Source organism: Lagenorhynchus albirostris, chromosome 1 (genome assembly GCF_949774975.1).
Source record: "Lagenorhynchus albirostris chromosome 1, mLagAlb1.1, whole genome shotgun sequence".
Taxonomy (NCBI): Eukaryota; Metazoa; Chordata; class Mammalia; order Artiodactyla; family Delphinidae; genus Lagenorhynchus; species Lagenorhynchus albirostris.
Genome location: NC_083095.1, coordinates 77,971,369 through 77,991,939, shown reverse-complemented (window position 1 = coordinate 77,991,939; position 20,571 = coordinate 77,971,369). Strand labels below are relative to the sequence as shown.

Genomic DNA, 20,571 nt, shown 5'->3' with positions numbered 1-20,571 from the left:
AACCCGTGTCCCCTGCATTGGCAGGCAGATTCTCAACCACTGCGCCACCAGGGAAACCCCAACAATTTATGTTTTTAATCTTGGTCTTCACTGAAGTGGTTAAGCACAGACAGCTTGGCCTCCAACCTCAGAATTTCTGATTCAGTAGGTCTGGGGGAATGGGGCCCAAGAAACAGCATTTTAACAAGTTTCCAGTTGTGGCTAATAATGCTGCTTGCTCAGGGACCACACTTTGATAACCACTGTTTCTACACCACACTGACTCTCCCGTAAGTTCCTATTGTCACACCTAATTTTGCCATTGGTGAATTTCTTGTGTACAGTAAACAAAAATTCATTCAAGAATTAGTTATTGAGCCAGCATTTATGTAGTACGTGCCGTAAGTGATACCAGATGTGATGTCATATATTAGAGATACAAAGATGAATAAAGCTTAGTCTTTGCGTCCGTGGAGTTTATATTCTAGAAAGACACGTAAACAAATAATATGATATAATGTGATACACATCGTGTGTAAAGTTCTATGAGAGTAGAATGAAAGTATTCATTCTACAATGAGAGGAATCAGAAGGCTTTATAATGGAGATAACATTTAGGACTTTTTAAAAACTTTTTAGTTTCCAATAATTTTCGACTTATAGAAAAGTTAAAAAATAGAGTTCCCTATACTATTCATTCCGACTTATAGAAAAGTTAAAAAATAGAGTTCCCTATACTATTCATTCCGTTTCCCAGCATTATGCAAACATGGACATTTTGCATAACCAAAGTTAGGATGAATTTTGAAGGATGCACGGGAACTTATCAGGGTATCCCGTTCGTAGAAATAATATATGAATAAAACCGTTGAGACAGGATATACTAAAAATGATATCTAAACATTTTTGGAGAATTATATGCTAGACATTCTGCCAAGCCCTTTAAATTTTTTATTTCACTTAATTCTTAACAACCCATATCTACTATGTGGATACTATTATCACTCCCTCTATAAATGAGGTAACTGAGGCCATTACCAATCTTCTAGTAGGTAACAAAACTGGGATTTAACACTAAAATGTTGAACTTTAGCGCACACACTCTTAAGCAATATACTATGATTATTATGATCTGGAAATGAGAACAGTCTATTACGGATTAGGTTCCATTAGGGAAAGTTGTAGGGACAGGGTTCTGATAGTGGAAGCAGAAGACAAGACAGAAAGTGAATGGAAACTCCTAGATAATGGAAGGATACTGTGGTAGGCAGAACTCTACAGTAGTCTCCTTGACTTCCATCTCCTGGAGGAACGCGCCCAGAATAATCCCCTCTCCTTGAATGAGGGCAGAACCTATGAATATGATGGTATCTCATCATGTCCATGACTCAGTTAAGTTACATGGCAAAGGCAAAGGAGTCTGCTGATGTAATGAAGGTCCCTGGTGTTATCACACTGCCCACTGGTTCAGGGCCTCAAATTCTCATGCCATTACCTAGGCCTGCCCATTCCTTTCCTGGCCTTGACTTCTGCGTCCACTCTTGGAACCCTGTTCCATAACTCATTCTTTAAGGGTCCTGCTCTGCTAGGTAATAATAGGAGCTTTGTGGGTAAATTAACATGACTTGAGTTTTGTGCACAGATTTTGGAAATCAATCACCTGGCCTCAATTTACATGTGTATTATGCACAACTATTCCAACAACAATGCTTTCACTATTTGAAGCTTGAAGGCAAACTTCAACGGTGGGCATCAGGCACCCAGCAGGTGAGCCTTTTCAGACCCCCTGAATCACAGCCTAGAAGAGTTCAATGTTACCTGCCCAGCCTTCTAGTTCACCAGTGTGTTGGGTCATAAAGTGTATCTTGGTGCAAACGTGCTGGTCTTTGATCACGCACCATGAAACATGGTTCATCTGTGACCAGCAAAACACACGAAACAGTAAGCTGCCTCTGGCTTCCATTTCAAGTTTGATCACTTGACCACCCCTCAGTGATCGGCTTTGACAAAAGTTAAGCCTCATTTAAGATTTTTTTAAAAAAAAAAAGGTCTGTTCTGGTAAAACTGATAATGTTGTAAAGTTATTTCAATGAAAAGAACGGTCTACTTGTTCACAGAAACACTTGGCTTTGAGGACCCAGGTTTCATTTAATATCATTCCCATCCTCTGGGTACATTCAGATTCCGAAACCTATGCAGAGATTAATGGTTTTAAGGTTACTTTTTTAAAAAAATAAAGTAACCTTAAATAAATAAATAAAAATTATCTACCCCAAACATGATAGTAATCACAACATAGGGCATGAAACCAGTTTCATTCTGTTTAACTTGGGAAAAAATTGCCCCTGTTACCAGTTTGCAGACCAAGTTTTCTCATCTTTCATCCATCCATTTATTCACTCATTCAATAAAAACATTCACTGAATACATGCTGTATGTCATTTACTAAACCTGATTCCAGGGAAATAATGATGAATGTGACACCATTCCTGAATCTGAGAGGCCTTTATTAAAAATAAAAATAAGGAAATGTCTATTTTAATTCTGACATGTTCTATCATCAGCAGAAACAGGTTCCAAATGCAGATGAGACAGCAAGAGAATGGCAGGGACAAACCTACTCCACTCTACCGTATGATACGGCATACCAGCTTAAGGAATTTCCCACCATTCTGTCTAACTCGTCTTAGGGCAATTTGTCACTAACAGTCACTGCCTTGTCACTTGTACATTGAAGGCTATTTTTAATTAAAGTCAACAACCATAAAAATCTACCTAAACCAATACATATTGACTACCTGGTGGCATGCTATTTAAGGAACTGCAAATCTTCCAACCAGCATATAAGACAGGAAAAATCTTGATGGGAACTCAAGATTGACAGGCAGAACAATGAAAGAATATTATGGAAAATATGTACTAACATAATAAGATGCAAATAATCGAGGTTCAAGACCCATCGTCTAGACAAAAATATGATATAGAAATCAGGAGAGAAATTGACAAAGCTTTGTAGAGAGAAGCTACGACTTCAGGTGGTTCAGAAATAATCTGTAGAATGAAAGGGGACCTTTATTTTTCTTTTATTTTGCTATATCAATTTTTTTTTTAATTCACCAATTCTGATGTCTTTTTTTTTTAAGATTTTTGTTTTATTTATTTATTTTTTGGCTGTGTTGGGTCTTTGTTGCTACACGCGGGCCTTCTCTAGTTGAGGTGAGCGGGGGCTACTCTTTGCTGCGGTGCATGGGTTTCTCATTGCAGTGGCTTCTCTTGTTGCGGAGCATGGGCTCTAGGCAAGTGGCCTTCAGTAGGTGTGGCACACAGGTTCAGCAGTTGTGGCCCATGGGCTCTAGAGTGCAGGCTCAGTAGTTGTCGCACATGGGCTTAGCTGCTCCTCGGCATGTGAGATCTTCCTGGACCAGGGCTTGAACTCGTGTCCCCTGCACTGGCAGGTGGACTCTTCACCACTGTACCACCAGGGAAACCCACTATATCATTCTTTAATTTACAGTTTCATATTGGAATGACATTAGTATTGGAAATGCAATTCCAATTTCTTTTTAATTACTTTAATTAAAACAAAAAACTCCCCTGATTCAAAAGCTATTGAGTAGACTAGTTTTAAGCTATATTCTGAAGAGTGCATCAGACGTATCATATATGATCACCACCTTCAACTTTTTTACAAATTAGGTGGAAAATCCAAAATTAACCTACATAAAACAATAAGCGACTGGAGGAGTGGCCAAGATGGCAGAGTTGGAAGACCCTGAGCTCACCTCCTCCCATGGGCACACCAAACTTATAACTATTTATTTACAGAGCAATTGTTGATGAGAAAGGCCAGAAGCCTACAACTAAAGATAAAAAGAAGGAACCACAATGAGATGGGCAGGAGGCGTGAAGGTTTGATATAGTCAAGACCTGTACCCCCAGGTGGGTGACACACAAATGGGAGGATAATTACAACTGCAGAGGTTCTCTCCAAGGAATGAGGAGTCTGAGCCCCACATTGGGCTCCCCATCCTGAAAGCCCTGCACCAGGAAGATGAACCCCTAGAATATTTAGTTTGAAGGCCAGTGGGGCTTGCTTTGGGGAGAGACAGAGGGCTGTAAGAAATAGAGGCTTCACTCTTAAAGGGCACACACAAAATCCAAATGCTCTGAGACCCAGGGAAGAAGCAGTCATTTGAAAGGAGCCTGGGTCAGACCCACCTGCTGATCTTTGAGTCTCCTGGAGAGGCAGAAGGCACCTGGAGCTTACCCTGAGGACACAGACACTGGTGGCAGCCATCTGGGGGAGCTTGTTCTACCATGTGGACACTGGTGCTGACAAGTGCCACTGTGGAGTCCTCCCTCCTCTAGCTGGTTAGCTCTGAGACCTGACCCTGCCCACCAGCCTGCTGGCACCAACACTGGGACATCTCAGGCCAAGCAACTAGCCAGGGAGAGACAGAGCCCTACCTACCAGCAGGCCTGTTATCTTAAGACTCTCTGAGCCCATAGAAACCCCTGGATCCAGCCCTGTCCACCAGAGGACCCAGGACCTGACCCTACACACCAGTGTGCTGGCAGCAGCCCTGGGATCCTCTGGACTCTGGTCCCACCCACCAGCAGGCCAATGCAAGCCTTGGGACCCTCAGGGTCCCTGGTGCAGAGACCAGAGAACCCGATTCCACCCATCAGTGAGCAGGCACTAACCCTGGAACCTCCCCCAGCTCCACACACACACACACACACACACCCTGGCCCCATACATCAGCAGGCGGACAGTAGATCCAGGAACACCAGCCCCACAACCACCTACCCCAGAACCTGATTCTGCCCACCAATGGGCCAGCACTGGCCCTGGGACACCCACCCTGCCCCAGGGCTCAGCAGTTAGCTGCCTCATGACCCAGCCCTGCCACCACCAGCAGCCTCCATACAAGGCAGGGCCTGGCAACCAACCAAACCAGGGGGCCAGAGAGGCCTACCAGATGACCCACAGTAGTCAGCCCACCACATCAGAAGGACCTGCATAGCCCACATTGGGGGCACCCCTGGATCTTATAGCTCTGGAGACCAGAGGGGAGTGTGCTGCTGGGCCCCATAGGACATCTACAAAAGATCACTTCTCCAAGGTCAGGAAACATAATCAACCTACCAAATACACAGAAATAAAAATAGCAAATCAGGCAAAATGAGGCAACAGAGGAATATGTTGCAAATAAAGGAGCAAGATAAAACCTCAGAAGAACTAAGTGACGTGGAGATAGGCAATCTACCTGATAAAGAGTTGAAGACGATGATTGTAAAGATGTTCAAAGAACTCTCGGGAGAAGACTGAATGAACAGAGCCCGAAGTTAGAAGTTTTCAACAAAGAATTAGGAAATACAAAGAAGAACTGAACAGAGACAAAGAATACAATCAATGAAATGAAAAATACACTAGAAGGAATCGACGGTAACTTAGATGATATAAAGGAATGGATCAGTGAGCTAGAAGACAGAGTAGTGGAAATCACTGAAGCTAAACAGAAAAAAGAATAGAAAGAAATGAGGACAGCTTAAGAGACCTCTGGGATAACATCAAGTGTACTAACGCCACATTATAGGGTTCCCAGAGGGCGAAGACAGAGAGAAAGGGGTAGAGAACATATCTGAAGACATAGTAACTGAAAATTTCCCTAACCTGGGAAAGAAAGCAGACATCCAAGCACAGGAAGCACAGGGAGTCCCAAGCAGGATCAACCCAAAAAGGACCACACCAAGACATATTCTAATTAAAATGGCAAAAATCAAAGATAAAGAGAGCATATTAAAAGCAGCAAGGGAAAAGAAACAGGGGAACTCCCATAAGACTATCAGCTGACTTTTCAGCAGAAACTGCAGGCTAGAAGGGAGTGGCACAATATATTTAAAGCGATGAAAATGGAAAACCTACAACCAAGAATAATCTACCTGGCAAGGCTTTCATTCAGATTTGATGAAGAAAGCAAAAGCTTTACAGATAAGCAAAAGCTAAAAGAGTTCAGCATCACCAAACCAGCTTTACAAAAAGTGTTAAAGGAGTTGCTCTAAGTGAAAAAGAAAAGGCCACAACTAGAAACATGAAAAAAATCAAAGGAAAAAAATCTCACTGGTAAAGGCAAATATACAGTAAACGTAGTAAATCAACCACCTACAAAGCTAGTAGGAAGGTCAAAAGACAAAAGTAACAAAATCGTGTATATCCACAATAAGTAGTTAAGGGATACCCAAAACAATTAGATGTAAAATATATTGTCAGAAACAGTAAACGTGCTGTGAGGGAAGTAAAAATGCATCATACAGGTAGATAGATAGATAACATAGATCAACAGATAGCTATATATAAACCTCATGATAACCACACACCAAGAATCTGTAATAGACACACAAAAAAGAGAAAGGAATCCAACAAACAAAACAAAATAGAAACAGAGTTATAGATACAGAGAACAAACAAGTGGTTACCAAGGGGAGGGGGATGTGGGAGGAAATAAATAGCTGAGGGAGATTAGAGATACAAAATAATGAGTCCAGGGGTATGAAGTGTACAGTGTGGGGAATATAGTTAATAACTATGTAACATCTTTGCATGGTGACAGATCGTAACTCATGCTGATCAGTTTGAAGTGTATAGATACATTGAATTGCTATGTTGTGTAACAGGAAACAACATAGTGTTGTAGGTCAATTATACTTCAAAAATAAACAAACTCAGAGTAAGGGGCATTGGAGAAAGGCAGTCAAAAAGTCAAAACTTCCACTTATAAATAAGTACTGGGGATATTATGTACAACACGATAAATATAATTAACACTGCTGTATGTTATATATGAAAATTGTTAAGAGACTAAATCCTGAGCTCTCGTCACAGGAAAAAAATTCTTTTTTTCTATTTCTTTAAACATTGCATAGATGTTCACTAAACTCCTTGTGATAATTTCAGGATTTATGTAAATCATTGTGCTGCACACCTTAAACTTATACAGTGCTGTATGTCAGTTATATCTCAGTGAACCCGGAAGGAAAAAAAAAAAACCAATAAGAGACCAATGTCACTTCAAAAATAGCAAGTGACTTAACAGAAGCAAATGTAGAAGCTTTGAGAGCAAATCAAGAAATTCACAATAACCAGTTGTGGCCTATTATTTGTAGCATCATTTCATCACTGGAAAACACCAAAAGGAGTAGATTATTAAAATCCTTTCTGGGGACTTCCCTGGTGGTCCAGTGGTTAAGAATCCGCCTGCCAATGCAGGGGACGCAGGTTCGATCCCTGGTCGGGGAACTAAGATCCCACATGCCGCAGGGCAACTAAGCCCGCGCGCTGCAACTAAGACCCAATGCAGCCAAAAATAAATAAATAAATATTAAAAAAAGAATGCTTTCTGACCCAATGAGCCAATAATGATCTGTAATTATAATAAAGCTAACATTTTCTAATGTGTTAGGAAGCATTTTTCGTTGACATTATTTCATTTGATACTCAAAACAACCTTGTGAATTTGACACTCCTAGCAAATGCAGTCAGGGGAGTAATAACATGGTGCAAAATCAGAATTTCTCTGGCTCTACCAATTTGGGGGCTTCCTCCCCCTACACACCAATTTCTCCAGATCATTCCAGGAAGCACGTGAACGCATGGATCTAATCTTCCTCATCCCTCATCAACACTGCTGTCCTCACTTCTCTGGCTGCTGAAGGTGTCTCTGGACGCTGCTAGAATTGTCACCGTGTTGCTGCAGCTAAGGTACCAGGTGCGTTGCTTAGGCACTACTGCCTACCTTCCCCACCTCCCCTCTCCTCTCTGGGATGAGGTCAAATCCGGTTCCCTCCACCATGTGCCCTGTCGCACCCTGCCCCAGCAGCACCTGAAGCAGGACCCCTTCACCCACAAGTTTGTTACACTCCACTATGCAGACCCCGCCTTCACTATCTTAAGGACATTTTAGTCAAATTACTCTTTAAGTTTTCACACTGCTTTCCTACTGCTCTCCTCTCTTCCTACCATCCAGACACGAGTCAGCAGAAAATCAGGAGGACACAACTTATGCTATTTTCAGTGTCCTCCCTCCCACCCTGACCCCAAAGGTCTGGTAACCTCTCCTGTGCCCCCAATCCTGCTTTCCTCTGGAGGGGCTCTGCCTGGTGACCATCCTCTGGGCACTCGAGCAAAAGACTCATGACAGGTCTAACCATCTAATGAACCGGATATGCCCAGACCTGTCTGAATCCTGGGGAGACAGTGCTGAGGCTCTAGCCTCACGTGGTGTTTATTCTCTCCGCAACTTCTCTGGGCTAAACTGGAAACCAACAGCTTTCATCAGCCACAGGATTATTTTGGGGTTCTCCCTCCAAATGCAAAACTCAACCTTAAAACTTTAACCTTGGTTTCAAACAAAAAACCCGTATCAGAATATTTTAGGAAAAATACGTGAAACCTGGATGATCCCAAGGTCCCCACAAGTCCCTCTATATCTTATACATATCTGAGTCCCAATTCTAGTTCAAGTTCTGTCCTGTAAGGCTCTGGGACAGATAGCAAGCATCTGGTTCAATGTAGTAGAACAATCCATGACTGGGAAAACCTGCTAGGTCCTTCTGTGAGAGGGAAGGAACTCCAGAACTTGCTATGGCAGGAGGCTGAGATGCCAGGGCACAAAGAGGAACTCTAGGGGGACGGTATGGCCTAATATCACAGCCCAGAGGCCACAAAAATGTTTTACATATGGCTTTATGCCCATTTAAGAACTATCTAACGGAAGCTACTTTCTTATAAGTGATCAGAAAGAGGATGAAGTAAGATAAGCAGGAACAATCATTTACCTGATACTGTAAAAGCCAGCAAGAGGGAAAGAGTGGCCCCAGGGTGGAGTTTACTGTTTTCAAAATGCACCCTCTTCCAGGAAAGCCCAGGAGGAATGAAATAAAACACACAATCTCAATATTCAGTACTTTGCTCTATCAATTTGATAAAATGCTTCTAATCCAATTACAACCAAAAGTTTGAGTCTTTTTTTTTAATATCCCAACCAATGACGCTATGAGCCAGAATGGTTGAGTTATGTAAATAAAGTATGCGATAAATTTTTCTTCAAAATTTAATACCTATTTATAAAATGTTTTTCTCTTTTAAGATTTTTCAGTAGCTATAACTTTTAATCGCAGTGTTAATTCTGCCGTTTCTATGTCTTTGGAATTACTTTAGATTGGTGGATATGGCCTAGGGCCATAGACTGCCACCAGAGCTTTAAATCTTGTGCTCTGACTCCAAGAATAGAAAAGAAACAAGTAAAAACCATTTCCAAGAAGGTGCTATGCTCAAAGCACAATGGGACATTAATTTGGGGAAAACTTCACATATGTAGACCTGGCTTGGAGTTTTAACACATCAGATCGTGGTCACGGTCCTGGCCTTTGAAACATATTCCCTTTTAAAAAACAAAATGTGAATGAGAGAAACACCATTTATTCTACATGGAAACTGACCTCAAAATACAAATTGTTCATTAGTAGAAAAAAATCTATTTCATATTTCATATGCTAATTAGTTATTCTTAATTTGAGATAATTGTGGAAGATATTTTAAAATTCTTTTTGTGCTTTTCACAAAAAGCAATCGAGTACGATGTGCTATCAATCACTGTTAAATATAAGAGCTTTGTTTTTAAAAACTAGATAATTTTTTCTGAATCCACAGGTTGAAACTGTATCACAAGATCTCCCAATTATTTCTTTTACTTCCTCAAGTTTGTACTTTTAGCAATAAAAGGACAGTCGACCAAATTAAATTTAGAGGTAGAACGGTCATACGACAAAGAAATGAAACACTGCAATAATCATTTATTATCAAGATAACCACTGTTCAGTATCAAAACACACCGCACATACACATTCTTTTTTACCCTGTCGTTCTTTTAAAATTCCACTCTTTCTACATTTCTTGTTCTTCGTGGCTCAGCCTATCTGCATCAACTTATACCTCCAAATCTACTCTGACCCTTCTCCATCCTTCCCTGGGCCCTGGAAGGCTGAGCTTGGAAACATCTACCCACTCCCTTTTACTCTGCCTTTTGGCTGGTTCCGTTCGAGAAAGTTTCGAGGCAGAAGACCAAAGGAGAGTGAAGCCAGGGTATTTATTCCCACAGCTTCCTCTCTGATAAGGGCCTCTACCACAAGCCACCGTTCCTGCCCTGTGGTCCTCTCCTTTCAGCTCCCCTGTTTGGGTTCACTGACCCCTGCTTCCCTTGCTCCTTCAGGCCTGGGTGTTTGTTCCCTATCAGGACACTGTCTAACCCAGGAGCCTTTCTTTTCTTTTAATTTCTTTTATTTATTTTAACAACATTGTGTTAATTTCTTCTGTACAGCCAAGTGATTCAGTTATACATATGTATACATTCTTTTTCATATACATATATATATATGTTCTTTTCCATTATGGTTTATTACAAGATATTGAACATAGTCCCCTGTGCTATACAGTAGGACCTTGTTGTTTATCCATTCTCTGTATAATAGTTTGCATCGGCTAATTCCAAACTCTCAGTCCATCCCTCTCCCACTCCACCTCCCACTTGGCAACCACAAGTCTGTTGTCTACATCTCTGTTTCTGCTTTGTAGATAAGTTCATTTGTCATATTTTAGATTCCAAACATAAGTGATATCATATGGTATTTGTCTTTCTCTTTCTGATTTACTTCACTTAATATGATAATCTCTAGGTCCATCTATGTTGCTGAAAATGGCATTATTTCATTCTTTTTTATGGCTGAGTAATATTCCATTGTATATATGTACCACATCTTCTTTATCCATTTATCTGTTGATGGGCATTTAGGTTGCTAGCCATGTCTTGACTATTGTAAATCGTGCTGCTATGAACATAGGGGTGCACGTTTCTTTTCAAATTATAGTTTTGTCTGGATATATCCCAGGAGTGGGATTGCTGGATCACATGGCAACTCTAGTTTTAGTATCTTGAGGAAGCTCCATACTGTTTTCCATAGTGGCTGCCCCAATTTACATTCCTACCAACTGTGTAGGAGGGTCAGAAGCCTTTCTTAACTGCCTTCTTCTCTTGGTCTCTGGATACTGCTCCCTCCTTATATAATCCTGCTTCCCTGACTTGTCCTTCTTGGGTGCTGCTTTTATAGCTCTCTAGCAACCTACATATCCCCTTTGTAATAATGCTCTAGTCTCAATACTGAGCTTCTTGCTTCATTAAAGGACATGGGGAAGACGCAGAAAATTGTGGTTCAGCTATAATCCTACACCCCCCAACACACATACACACACACAACTTCTCTAGGTGGGGTATTTATTTTTTTCTTTAAAATGTAGTTCAGTAACTCTTTAAAAATCGTAAAAGTGACACATTTACCACAACCAGTGAAACAATGTGAAAATATGTAAAGGAAAGAAGTTAATGCTCTTCCCCAGTGATTTTGTTTTTTTGTTTGTTTGGGGGTTTTTGTTGTTGTTTTTTTTTGGATCCTTCCCCTTCACCTTATTCCCCACCTTCACCCTGTCTAGCCCTAGATAAAGAATGTGAACAGCCTGGCCTGTCTTTCTTTACACCTGTCTCCATGATATTCAAACTTTCAAACCCATACCAAACATATATACTCATATATAGAGAGGGGTGAAACTTGTCTTTACAAAAACAGAGCTTATTCTACATTATTTTGTAACTTGCTAGACAGAGATCTAGTTCCATACTTTAAATAGCCTCATAATATTACGGAGACTAAATATACTCTAATTTATGTAGCCATTTCTCTACTGATTGACACTCCATTTTTTTTTTCCAGCTGCTTTGACCACTATACACAATGCTGCAGTAAACAACCTTATGCATATATTCTTACTAGTGCATCTATTTATGTGACATAAATTCCTAAAATAGGGTTGCTAGGTCAAAGTTACATATAGTTTCAATGACAATCCCCTTACTTTCTCAAAAGTGTGTAGCAATGTATTTCCTGTCAATTTAAGTCCTATATATGTTTTATATGGATATACTATGGTATATGCAATTTTTAATCTTTCTTTCTTAACATGAATTACACATAATTGTCTACGCACTATATACTTTCTGTAGTAATCTTAAATGGCTGGGTATAGCCATTAAAGTTGTGGAGATTCTTTAAAATTTTGGGGGGATTGTATCAAACCTCAATATTAATATAGGGAGAATTTCTATCTACTCCCCATAATACATGCCCAAAGACAAATCAAAGCTTTGACAACAGCATTAGATATAATAAAATCTGTTACAAATATGCCTTTCAACCTTTAATCAGTTGACATTAACTACATCTTTTGATGGGCACAAGCACTGATAACATGATTCACGATATCAAGAGGAACTATGCCTGGGGCATATGTCTCCATCACCACCTCAGTGACTTCAAAGGGGAAAGATCATGAGATTGTTGAGAAACACACTGAAGCACTGGGGATCTTCCTGAGTATGGTGAGCCCAGTTACATGGGATTTTTCTGGCATTAAAAGGGTCTATTTCAGATCAAAGGTAAAAGTAGGCCAGAAAAAACAGAAGGGAATCCCAGACCCAAGGACACTGCTATTCAGGTTAGCACAACTAGAGTCCTTCAGGCTTGAGAAAATACCATATTCCACAAAGGCTTGGGAACATTCTACAGCTGTTTCCATAAAACCAAGGTGGTGGTAAGGGTGGGGATGGGGAAGTGGGGAGAGGAGGGCCATGAGAAGACAAATCTGGCCACCATTCATTGTTAGCATATTCTCTGTTTGATCACATCACCACCAGACAAGAAATTCCTGTGCATAAACCTTGGAAAAAAGAGTTAGGAAAATTACAAAGCCAACAGGAGGTAGACCAATAGCCTTCATGCTGTTTCCTGTGTGGATGGCAGTGTTGGCTTTCACTGCTTGGTCCTGTGAGAATGAGAAGCGGATTTTACTCTTTCCTGGGAATTACTACTTGCCCATAACACTAAAGAGTCTTCCAACTGGAAATGGATCTGATTACTTTTGCCAGACTTAATCTCTTACTTGAGCAGTTAATGAGTGCTTTCAATAATCTTAATCACATCACTTCAGTAAAATACCTAGACGTTATTTCCACAGGAAATAAACGTCCATAGACCATAAACTCAACCTGGTTAATAGCTAACGTGGGAGAAAGGTGGGAACTGGACTCAGATAAAGGGCTACTGTTGGGTGATGGTAAATGAGTGATCCACCCTTCGTCTGGGACTGTCTGAGGCCAGTGGATGTGGGATGTGGAGGGAGGAGAAATGAATTGAAAGACAAAGGCAGCTGGAAGTAGCAAAATTCTCCCTGTGTGGACCCACCAGCTGCAGGAAGTCCCTGAAGGATCCATAATATGACGAGGACTCGTGGCCACAGAGAAGGGGGATTAAAGGAAAAGCAGGAGACAGGAACACAAGATACAGATCAAAGATACTATCTGGAGAACTCCCTCCCTTCATGCTTTTCAAAGAGGGATGACGATAAGAGATAACGTTTGGACGTTCCTGGAGGAAGGTCCCAGCAGAAGAGAACTTATCCATGACAGAAAAAAAGGCTTCTCCTGCTCCTATTTCCCCCCTTCCAATGCCTTCTTTTGTAACATTAGAAGCACAGGCAGCCTCCCTACCAAGGAATCCATGTGATTCTAATGACTGGCTCCTAAAGTGCTACGAAGATCCCAGTGGAAGACTAGGCCCAAAGTAAAGGGAATGGTTCTGTGCAACGGTATGGAGAGGTCACGGGAAAAGGGTGACCATCTGTTGAACGTGCCCCTCAGGGAGCTTAAGGTCAGTCATCAGAGAAACTGAATGTCCTCTGTGTGCCTACCTTGAGCCAGATACGATGGAGCTTTTATAATATTGTTTTGGGTTTTTTTTTTAATAAAAAAAGGACAATAAAATAAAAAGATAATTCTAAATCGGGGCGGTGGGGGGGAGCAAAGATTTACTGAAGCTCAATGTATTATTTAATGCACAGTTTCTGGAGGAGCGGCACACCAAGTCGTAGGATTCAGTGTGACTTCTAGAAAGACCTTTCGGAATTGAGGCGGCTCTTGCATGCCCATCTCTCCAGAAGTCTCCATCTAATCGTTGCAGAGAGCTTCCTTTCAAAGTATTTTGAAGGCTCCAGCATTCACAGGGAGAAAGGATTTCCATCACTAGGATTCTATGATACATGATATAAAATCTACAATTCTCTGACTTTCCTGATGAAGCAGTGTGGTTATATTAGGAAGTAGCAAGTCTCATCAAACTAAGAGCAATACATTACAAACACAAAATGAAGAGCATTTACCGCATTTTAAAAGAAACACACCCTGGATCAATGATATAGAGAAATTTATAAAATGGCAAGAGTTCAAAATAAACAGAAGCTTTTGAAATTCCTCTTTCCTAGACAGATATTTTTATCTTAAAAATTGCACATGATGTTTTCTCTAAACTTTAAGAGACTATATATCATATTACGAGCCTAGACAAAGCATTGACCATATGCCGTGAAAGGACCACTGAAAAAGAACCTATTATCTACACAATGGCATACACGACCCTAAACATCTGGCCGCGCTGGCCTGGAAAATGTAGTGAATACAGGAGTGGCACTTTTATACACTGTCTTTTATACACTGTCTTTTTTAGTCTTATTGATCCTACTTATAGAACCACCAAAATTATTTTCACATAAAATTTTAAATCACATGAAACACACGAGCCAAACTGGCTCTTTAGTGCCTTTTGCATAAGACATGATGTTATACCAGTAACAGTAGAAACCCATACATAAAACATAACTTCAGAGTAAACATTACTCCGTGTTTGTTTGGGAAATAAAATACTGTTAGAAAAAAGAAAATCTGAATCATGTTTCTTCAAGTGAGAAGGAATTCATCCCTCTTCTAGTATTAAAAAAAAAAGTTTTTGTCATAAAATAAGGGTGCTTATAAAAGTGATTACTAAAAAAAAAAGAAAAAAAACCCCAAACCTCTAACAACAGACAGATGAGCAAAGACACAGCATGCTTCTGCTCTTCTGCTTACAAATCCGAGGCACCCCAGCAGCATGAACAGCAGAATTTAGGTCAAGGGGCCAATTAGCATCAAAGGCAGCGACAAGTTACTACTTCTCTCTGCCCAGTCCTGTTTCCTTTGAGAGTCCTGTATTAAGCAACCATGGAGGCAGCTTTAGAGCATTCCAAAACAAAACATTTAAAAAGACGTTTACAAAGTATTGGTTCTGGAAGCAACTACAGCCCTGACCCCATAAGTCAACACCATCCTCACCATCTCCACACTCTTGTATAGGACTCCCGGCTGTCCTGTTACAAGGTGAATTAACTAACAGGCCGAGGAATTTCGATTCATCGTTAATTAGCCAGTGTCTGAATAGCATGGGCAGACTGACAGTTTGGGGTCGCCCAGGAACACATGTAAAGCATTTGAAACCGGGACTAACCTGGAGGTGACCGGTGCTGGGGCTGAGCTGCGGTCCTCCCAGGCCCCAAGCTCTTTTCCAAAGGTTCCCCAGGTACCAACCGAGGTTGGCCCGCTCTGAGGGAGGTCGCGTTGGCTCCTTTGGTCTCCGTGACCTTTGCAGAGAGTGGGGGCTCCAAGGTGTCAGCAGAGGGTGACCCAGAGAAAGCACGGCTCTTTCTACCAAGAGAGTCATCAAGAGCGGCTTCCCTCTCAGCAGGCAGTGAAGGGGGCCGGAGGATCCTGTGATGCTGCTGAGGGCTGGGGAGCCTTGGAGAGACAGGCAAGGGAACAGGTGACATCCATTTGTGCGTGCTGGACGGAAAGGATGAATTATTAAATACCGTGCCGAGAGCTGCCAGTGCTGGGGGTGCTGGCCTCTTCTCATCACCTCCAGGGTCCGCACCGCGGGGCAGATCCAGAAACAAGGTTTTGTGGCCACTCAGAAGCAGCCCAGCTCCCCTCTTGCTGCCGGTTTCTGGGAGGGTATGGGTGGCTGTCGTCCCGAAGGGAAATCCCAGCCGTTTCCCCTCGGTGGCTTCATCTAATTTCTCGCTCTCTATCACCTTCAGGAGCACCTTGTTCACAGCCCCCTCAATGCTGGCTAGGGGACACTCCTCAGCGGATGGCTGCCATGACCTGTCCGTTCTCTGCTCCTTGCCCCAGCAGCTGACACCCCAAGCCCCAGCCTCAGCTTCCGGGAGGGTGAGCAAGTCTGCGCTGGGTATGAACTCAGCTTGGGCTGCTGGGCAAACGGCAACCCTTTCCTCACCCTCAGGATGCGTTTTAACTACTCGTTGCACCTGAGCAGACAGATCCTGGACTTTGGCCACCACTTTGGAAATAGGCTTCTTCCTGCAAGTCCGTTCAGCAGCCTTCTCTGTCCGGCCCCCCTCTGCCTCTGCATGTTTCTCGGGCTCCTTGTGACTTTCGGTCGAACCTGTTTGCAGATGCGCCAGCCTGCGAGGGCCCCTCTGGGGCCCCCCGGCACCAGCATCTCCTGGCTCTGTGGAGCTGCATTTGGGGGGCAGCCCGCCTCTTCCATGCCCCGCAACCTCAGAAGCCTTCTTGAAGCTCCCCAAGGCGGAGTCAGCATCAAGTGTCCTGGGGATCTCTGGGGTGCAGCTCACCCTCCTCTGTAGGGAAGAGGTGAGTGCTCCATTTGGAAGCAAGTTGCCTCTCTCCTCTAGGAGCCAAAGATGAGGCCTTGTTTGAGAAAGAGGAAGGGCGTTGCTGGAACAGATCTGGTCCTTCCCCATCAGAGGGGGCAACCCCTGGCCCCCATGCCCCTTTCGTCTTGTCCTCTTCTGCAGGGGGTTTTGGGAGAGCCCCTCAAAGCTCTCTCTCCTTCCACCAAACCTCCGGGCCTTTTTGTTCCCGTGGGAGCTCCTCTTATTGAGAGAGCCCACGGGGGGCTCCCCCAGCCAGTGGCCACCACTCTGGAAACAGTCGTCCTCGGAGGCCAGGCTCACAGAGAGCTCCGGCAGCTTCCCCTCCTGGTTCCCCATCGTAATGCCCAGGATGTGGTCTGAGCTCAGCAGATTGGCCAGCAGTCTCTCCCTCTCGGCCGTGAGTTTGTACAGCTCAGTTAGAATGTCTTTCGTGGGAGTTGGCTTGAAAAATATGTCGCCTGGATGTTCGGTCGGCTGGCTGCTGAGGCTGTTGATGTCGGACCCCGCCCTGACTTGGTAGCAGTTATGAAACGCTTTACTGGATCTGTCTAGAGCTATGGTGCCCTTGTACGAAAATCCTCTGACTTCCCCCCTCGGAAGATAGAAGCTGATGTAGCAGAGTTCGGTAATGGGCTTACGCAATTGGAGGGTGCAGTGAGTGCCTTCCATTATGCCTACCTAATTATTCATGCCTCAGAGGTGCTGGTCTGTGGTGAGGCTTCCCAGGCTCCGGTGGTGGGCCATGTGATGGTGGCTAAGCAGGGAAAGCATCTGACAGTCATCTCCAGCAATGAGACGGCCTGTTAGAGGAACAGGGGAAGAAAGAAGCTAGTCTGACGGAGTGCATGAATCACACAGCGACATAAATCAAAGCATAACTGGACTTATCCTTCCTCTCTGGCTGACCTCAAGCAACTCAAGGCAACAGCCAGGAGGCTGATCGCAACCTCCTCCCCACTCTCAGCTCACCCTTGACTAGCAAAGCTTTGATACAGCTGAGAATGGGAGAGTGCTCTAATTTTAGCCCCAGGACAAAAGTCCCTTCTCCCCACATGGGAACTTGATGTATACCCTAAGCAGGGTCTCTTGACTTCTCAAGGCTTCAGTTTAGGTTCTTCTATAAAACAGAGCTAACATACCTCCCAGAAATCCTGAGGAAAGGGGACTTTGAGGTCCTTAGAAAACATTACTCTCCAAGAAGTACCTTCTAAGATTTGACATTAATTATCTATTTAACTTAAAGCAGTGGGGGAGGGGGGAAGATAACAGGTCACAAATTTTGAGTCTCTTCTGGACACAATTCATATATTTTGCCAAAAGAGTGAAAAGTGAAAATTTAAAGAAGTAACCCAGAAGCCTTAATCAAGTTTTTTGTTTCTTTTCCTAGTTCTTGCCTATCTGAAGCCAAATGGAATGGCAGAGAAAAAGGAAAAATCTGTAAGCCACTGCTGGTCCTGTATGGATTTCCAATGTCTTCGCCATCAAAATGGCTGAAGTGTCACATGGGCAGTGAAGGTGTCTGCTCCCTCGTACGATGTGAAGTATCCCAGGGGTGTCTCTGTGGCTAACATCCCTCCACACAATCATGAGCTTAGAATGCTATATTATGATACTTCATTTCTTAAATGAAGGCATTGCCCAGTCTTCAAAATTTCCAAGCTTAAAAGAAATTCCCTGGGAAGGGTAACACAATAACCATTTTGTTAACCATTGATTTCTTTAGTGATATCTCAGGTCTTTCCTAAATGGGTCTAAACAGTCAAAAGCTACATAAAAGAACATTTTGAGTGAAGGAAGAGAGAAAGGAGGAAGCTTTCCAATAGAAACTTCTTAACGAAGACAGATGAAGATAAAAGTAATAGAAGGTAAAAAGAAAAACATGCAAAAATCTGGTCAACCCAGAAGTTCCAGGAGGACTCAGGGTCCTCACAGAAAGGGTTAGAAGGGCATGAAGAGAGGAAGCACAGAGGAGATGGGAGGCCAGCAGAGGCCTTGCCTCTTTCACAATTTTCTGTGGGATTGTTCTCATTCAACTAGCCTATCTCTAAAAACTTTTCTAAAATGCTCCTTCCTTGCCTTTCCTAAAGACACACATGTATATAGATACCTAATACTTATTGGTACACACTCTCTGAATATATCCAAGAACTCAGTTTGGAGGTGGTTTTTTATTGGGGGTGGTTTTATAACAACCAGTTATAAAAGCCATTGCACAGCTGCCAATATCCACTGTTCACGATGCCAAGCATCACCAGTTCAGTTTAGGGATTGTCAGAAAAGCTGAAGTGAAGCTGCAGAAGTGCTATTTTAAGTTGCAGAAAAATGAGAGAGGCCTAGTTTTGCCTTCAAGCATCATTCTCCTCTAGTTTTTCTTATCTTCTCGATTTCTCTGGATTAGGAGAAGTGCGTGATATGGGAGAAGGGGAAGAGTTAAAGTTTTTTATAATCTGTCCAAAGTAGCAGCACGAAGTTGATGCCATGATTTCAGCTGAAAACATGACTGCTTCTTCTAAAAGCTTATTCCCTAAGAGAGGGAATTTTTAATGTATTGAACATATACGTGTGCACACTTTTATTTTGTTATCTCATTTAATAAACACATCTCCCTTTTACAGATGAAGAGATCGAAATTCAGAGACATCAAGGATCTGGTCTAAGGTCATATGGCTTAGAAGAAGCAAGGATAAAATCCCAGGTCTGTCTCATTTCATGGCTTTGTAGGTAAAGTGGCTCCTCATCTACTGCCTTCTACCGATGAACTAGTTTTCCAAGAAATCTGAATAGAAGAGTTCTTTTATTTTGCTAGCTTGGTGTTACTCACATTGTTTCTTCAAATACGTCTCACATCTTGCTACTTTTACCACTCATTGGTTAGTTTCGGCACCTCTGATCAGACAAAATGCTTTTCTCTAAGGCTGTCCCTTAAACAACATAATCTAGGGTCAGGGCAGCAGAAATTCATTACATCTGTACCTGTCAAGCAGAACTCAATGAAAATTCCAATACAGAAAATAAAGAGGAGACTCATAGGAAGGGTATATCTTTGGTAAAGATGATAGACATATAGTGCTCTACTATAGGGTTAACTACTTTTTTCTCCTTGTCTTTATAAGTCTTGATTATATACATGGAGAAAATGTCATGGTTAGTATTAGGTATGTTAGTCATGGTTGGGAAACTAAAGCCAAAGTTTAGGAAATTATGAGATTGGATTTTACAGCAATAAAGCCACAATTCAAGGCATGAAACTACTATTAAGAATAAACCGCTTCACTGTATTGCGTCTTCCACACATAAACTTTAATACAAAATGCTCTTTCTGGTGCCATGTCTGGAACCAGAGAGGGGCAGAAGTGAGAGAGAGAGAAAAAAAAAAAAAAACGGGGGTCTGCCCCATGCTCTTAGGACTAAATTTTCTCTGATCAGGGCACCGCGGACCAGAAGTGTGGTAAGAGACTGTACTGAACACAGGCTAAGGAGCCTGAACATCCCAGGAGCCATGGGGAATCACTGAAGAATCCCAGGCAAGGCATGCTGTTTATTTTGATTTGTATTATAGAGCGATCACTCCAGAAGTAATGTAGAGACTAGACCAACAGGGGATAAGACTAGGTTATAGGTTACTGAAAGACCCTTTCAGTATTTCAGAAAGAATTGTTAATAGTCAGAACCAGGGCAGTGGTAATGTGAATAGAGAAGAGAAAATCAATTCAAGTAGATAGAATTGATAGGACCTAGTGATTAATTGGATATGTGTAGTAGAAAAGAGTTTATTTCCATGATTTTAGATAGGTGATTGGGTAGGAATACGATGCCATTCACAAAATGTCGCCTGGATGTTCGGTCGGCTGGCTGCTGAGGCTGTTGATGTCGGACCGATGTCGGACCCCTTATATAAAAATATAAGAAATGCAAGAAGCCTT

At 42.3% G+C, this 20,571-nt stretch overlaps 1 protein-coding gene across 1 annotated transcript in view; it reads right to left on the bottom strand.

Annotated features, from left to right (window-relative positions):
- Positions 1-17,317, bottom strand: part of FMN1 (formin 1) — a 397,262-nt gene extending 379,945 nt beyond the window's left edge. The window contains exon 1 of the mRNA XM_060146914.1: positions 15,460-17,317. Within this exon, the coding sequence (XP_060002897.1) occupies positions 15,460-17,317 (1,858 nt within the window). The remainder of the gene's footprint in view (positions 1-15,459) is intronic.
- Positions 17,318-20,571: the final 3,254 nt, after the last annotated feature.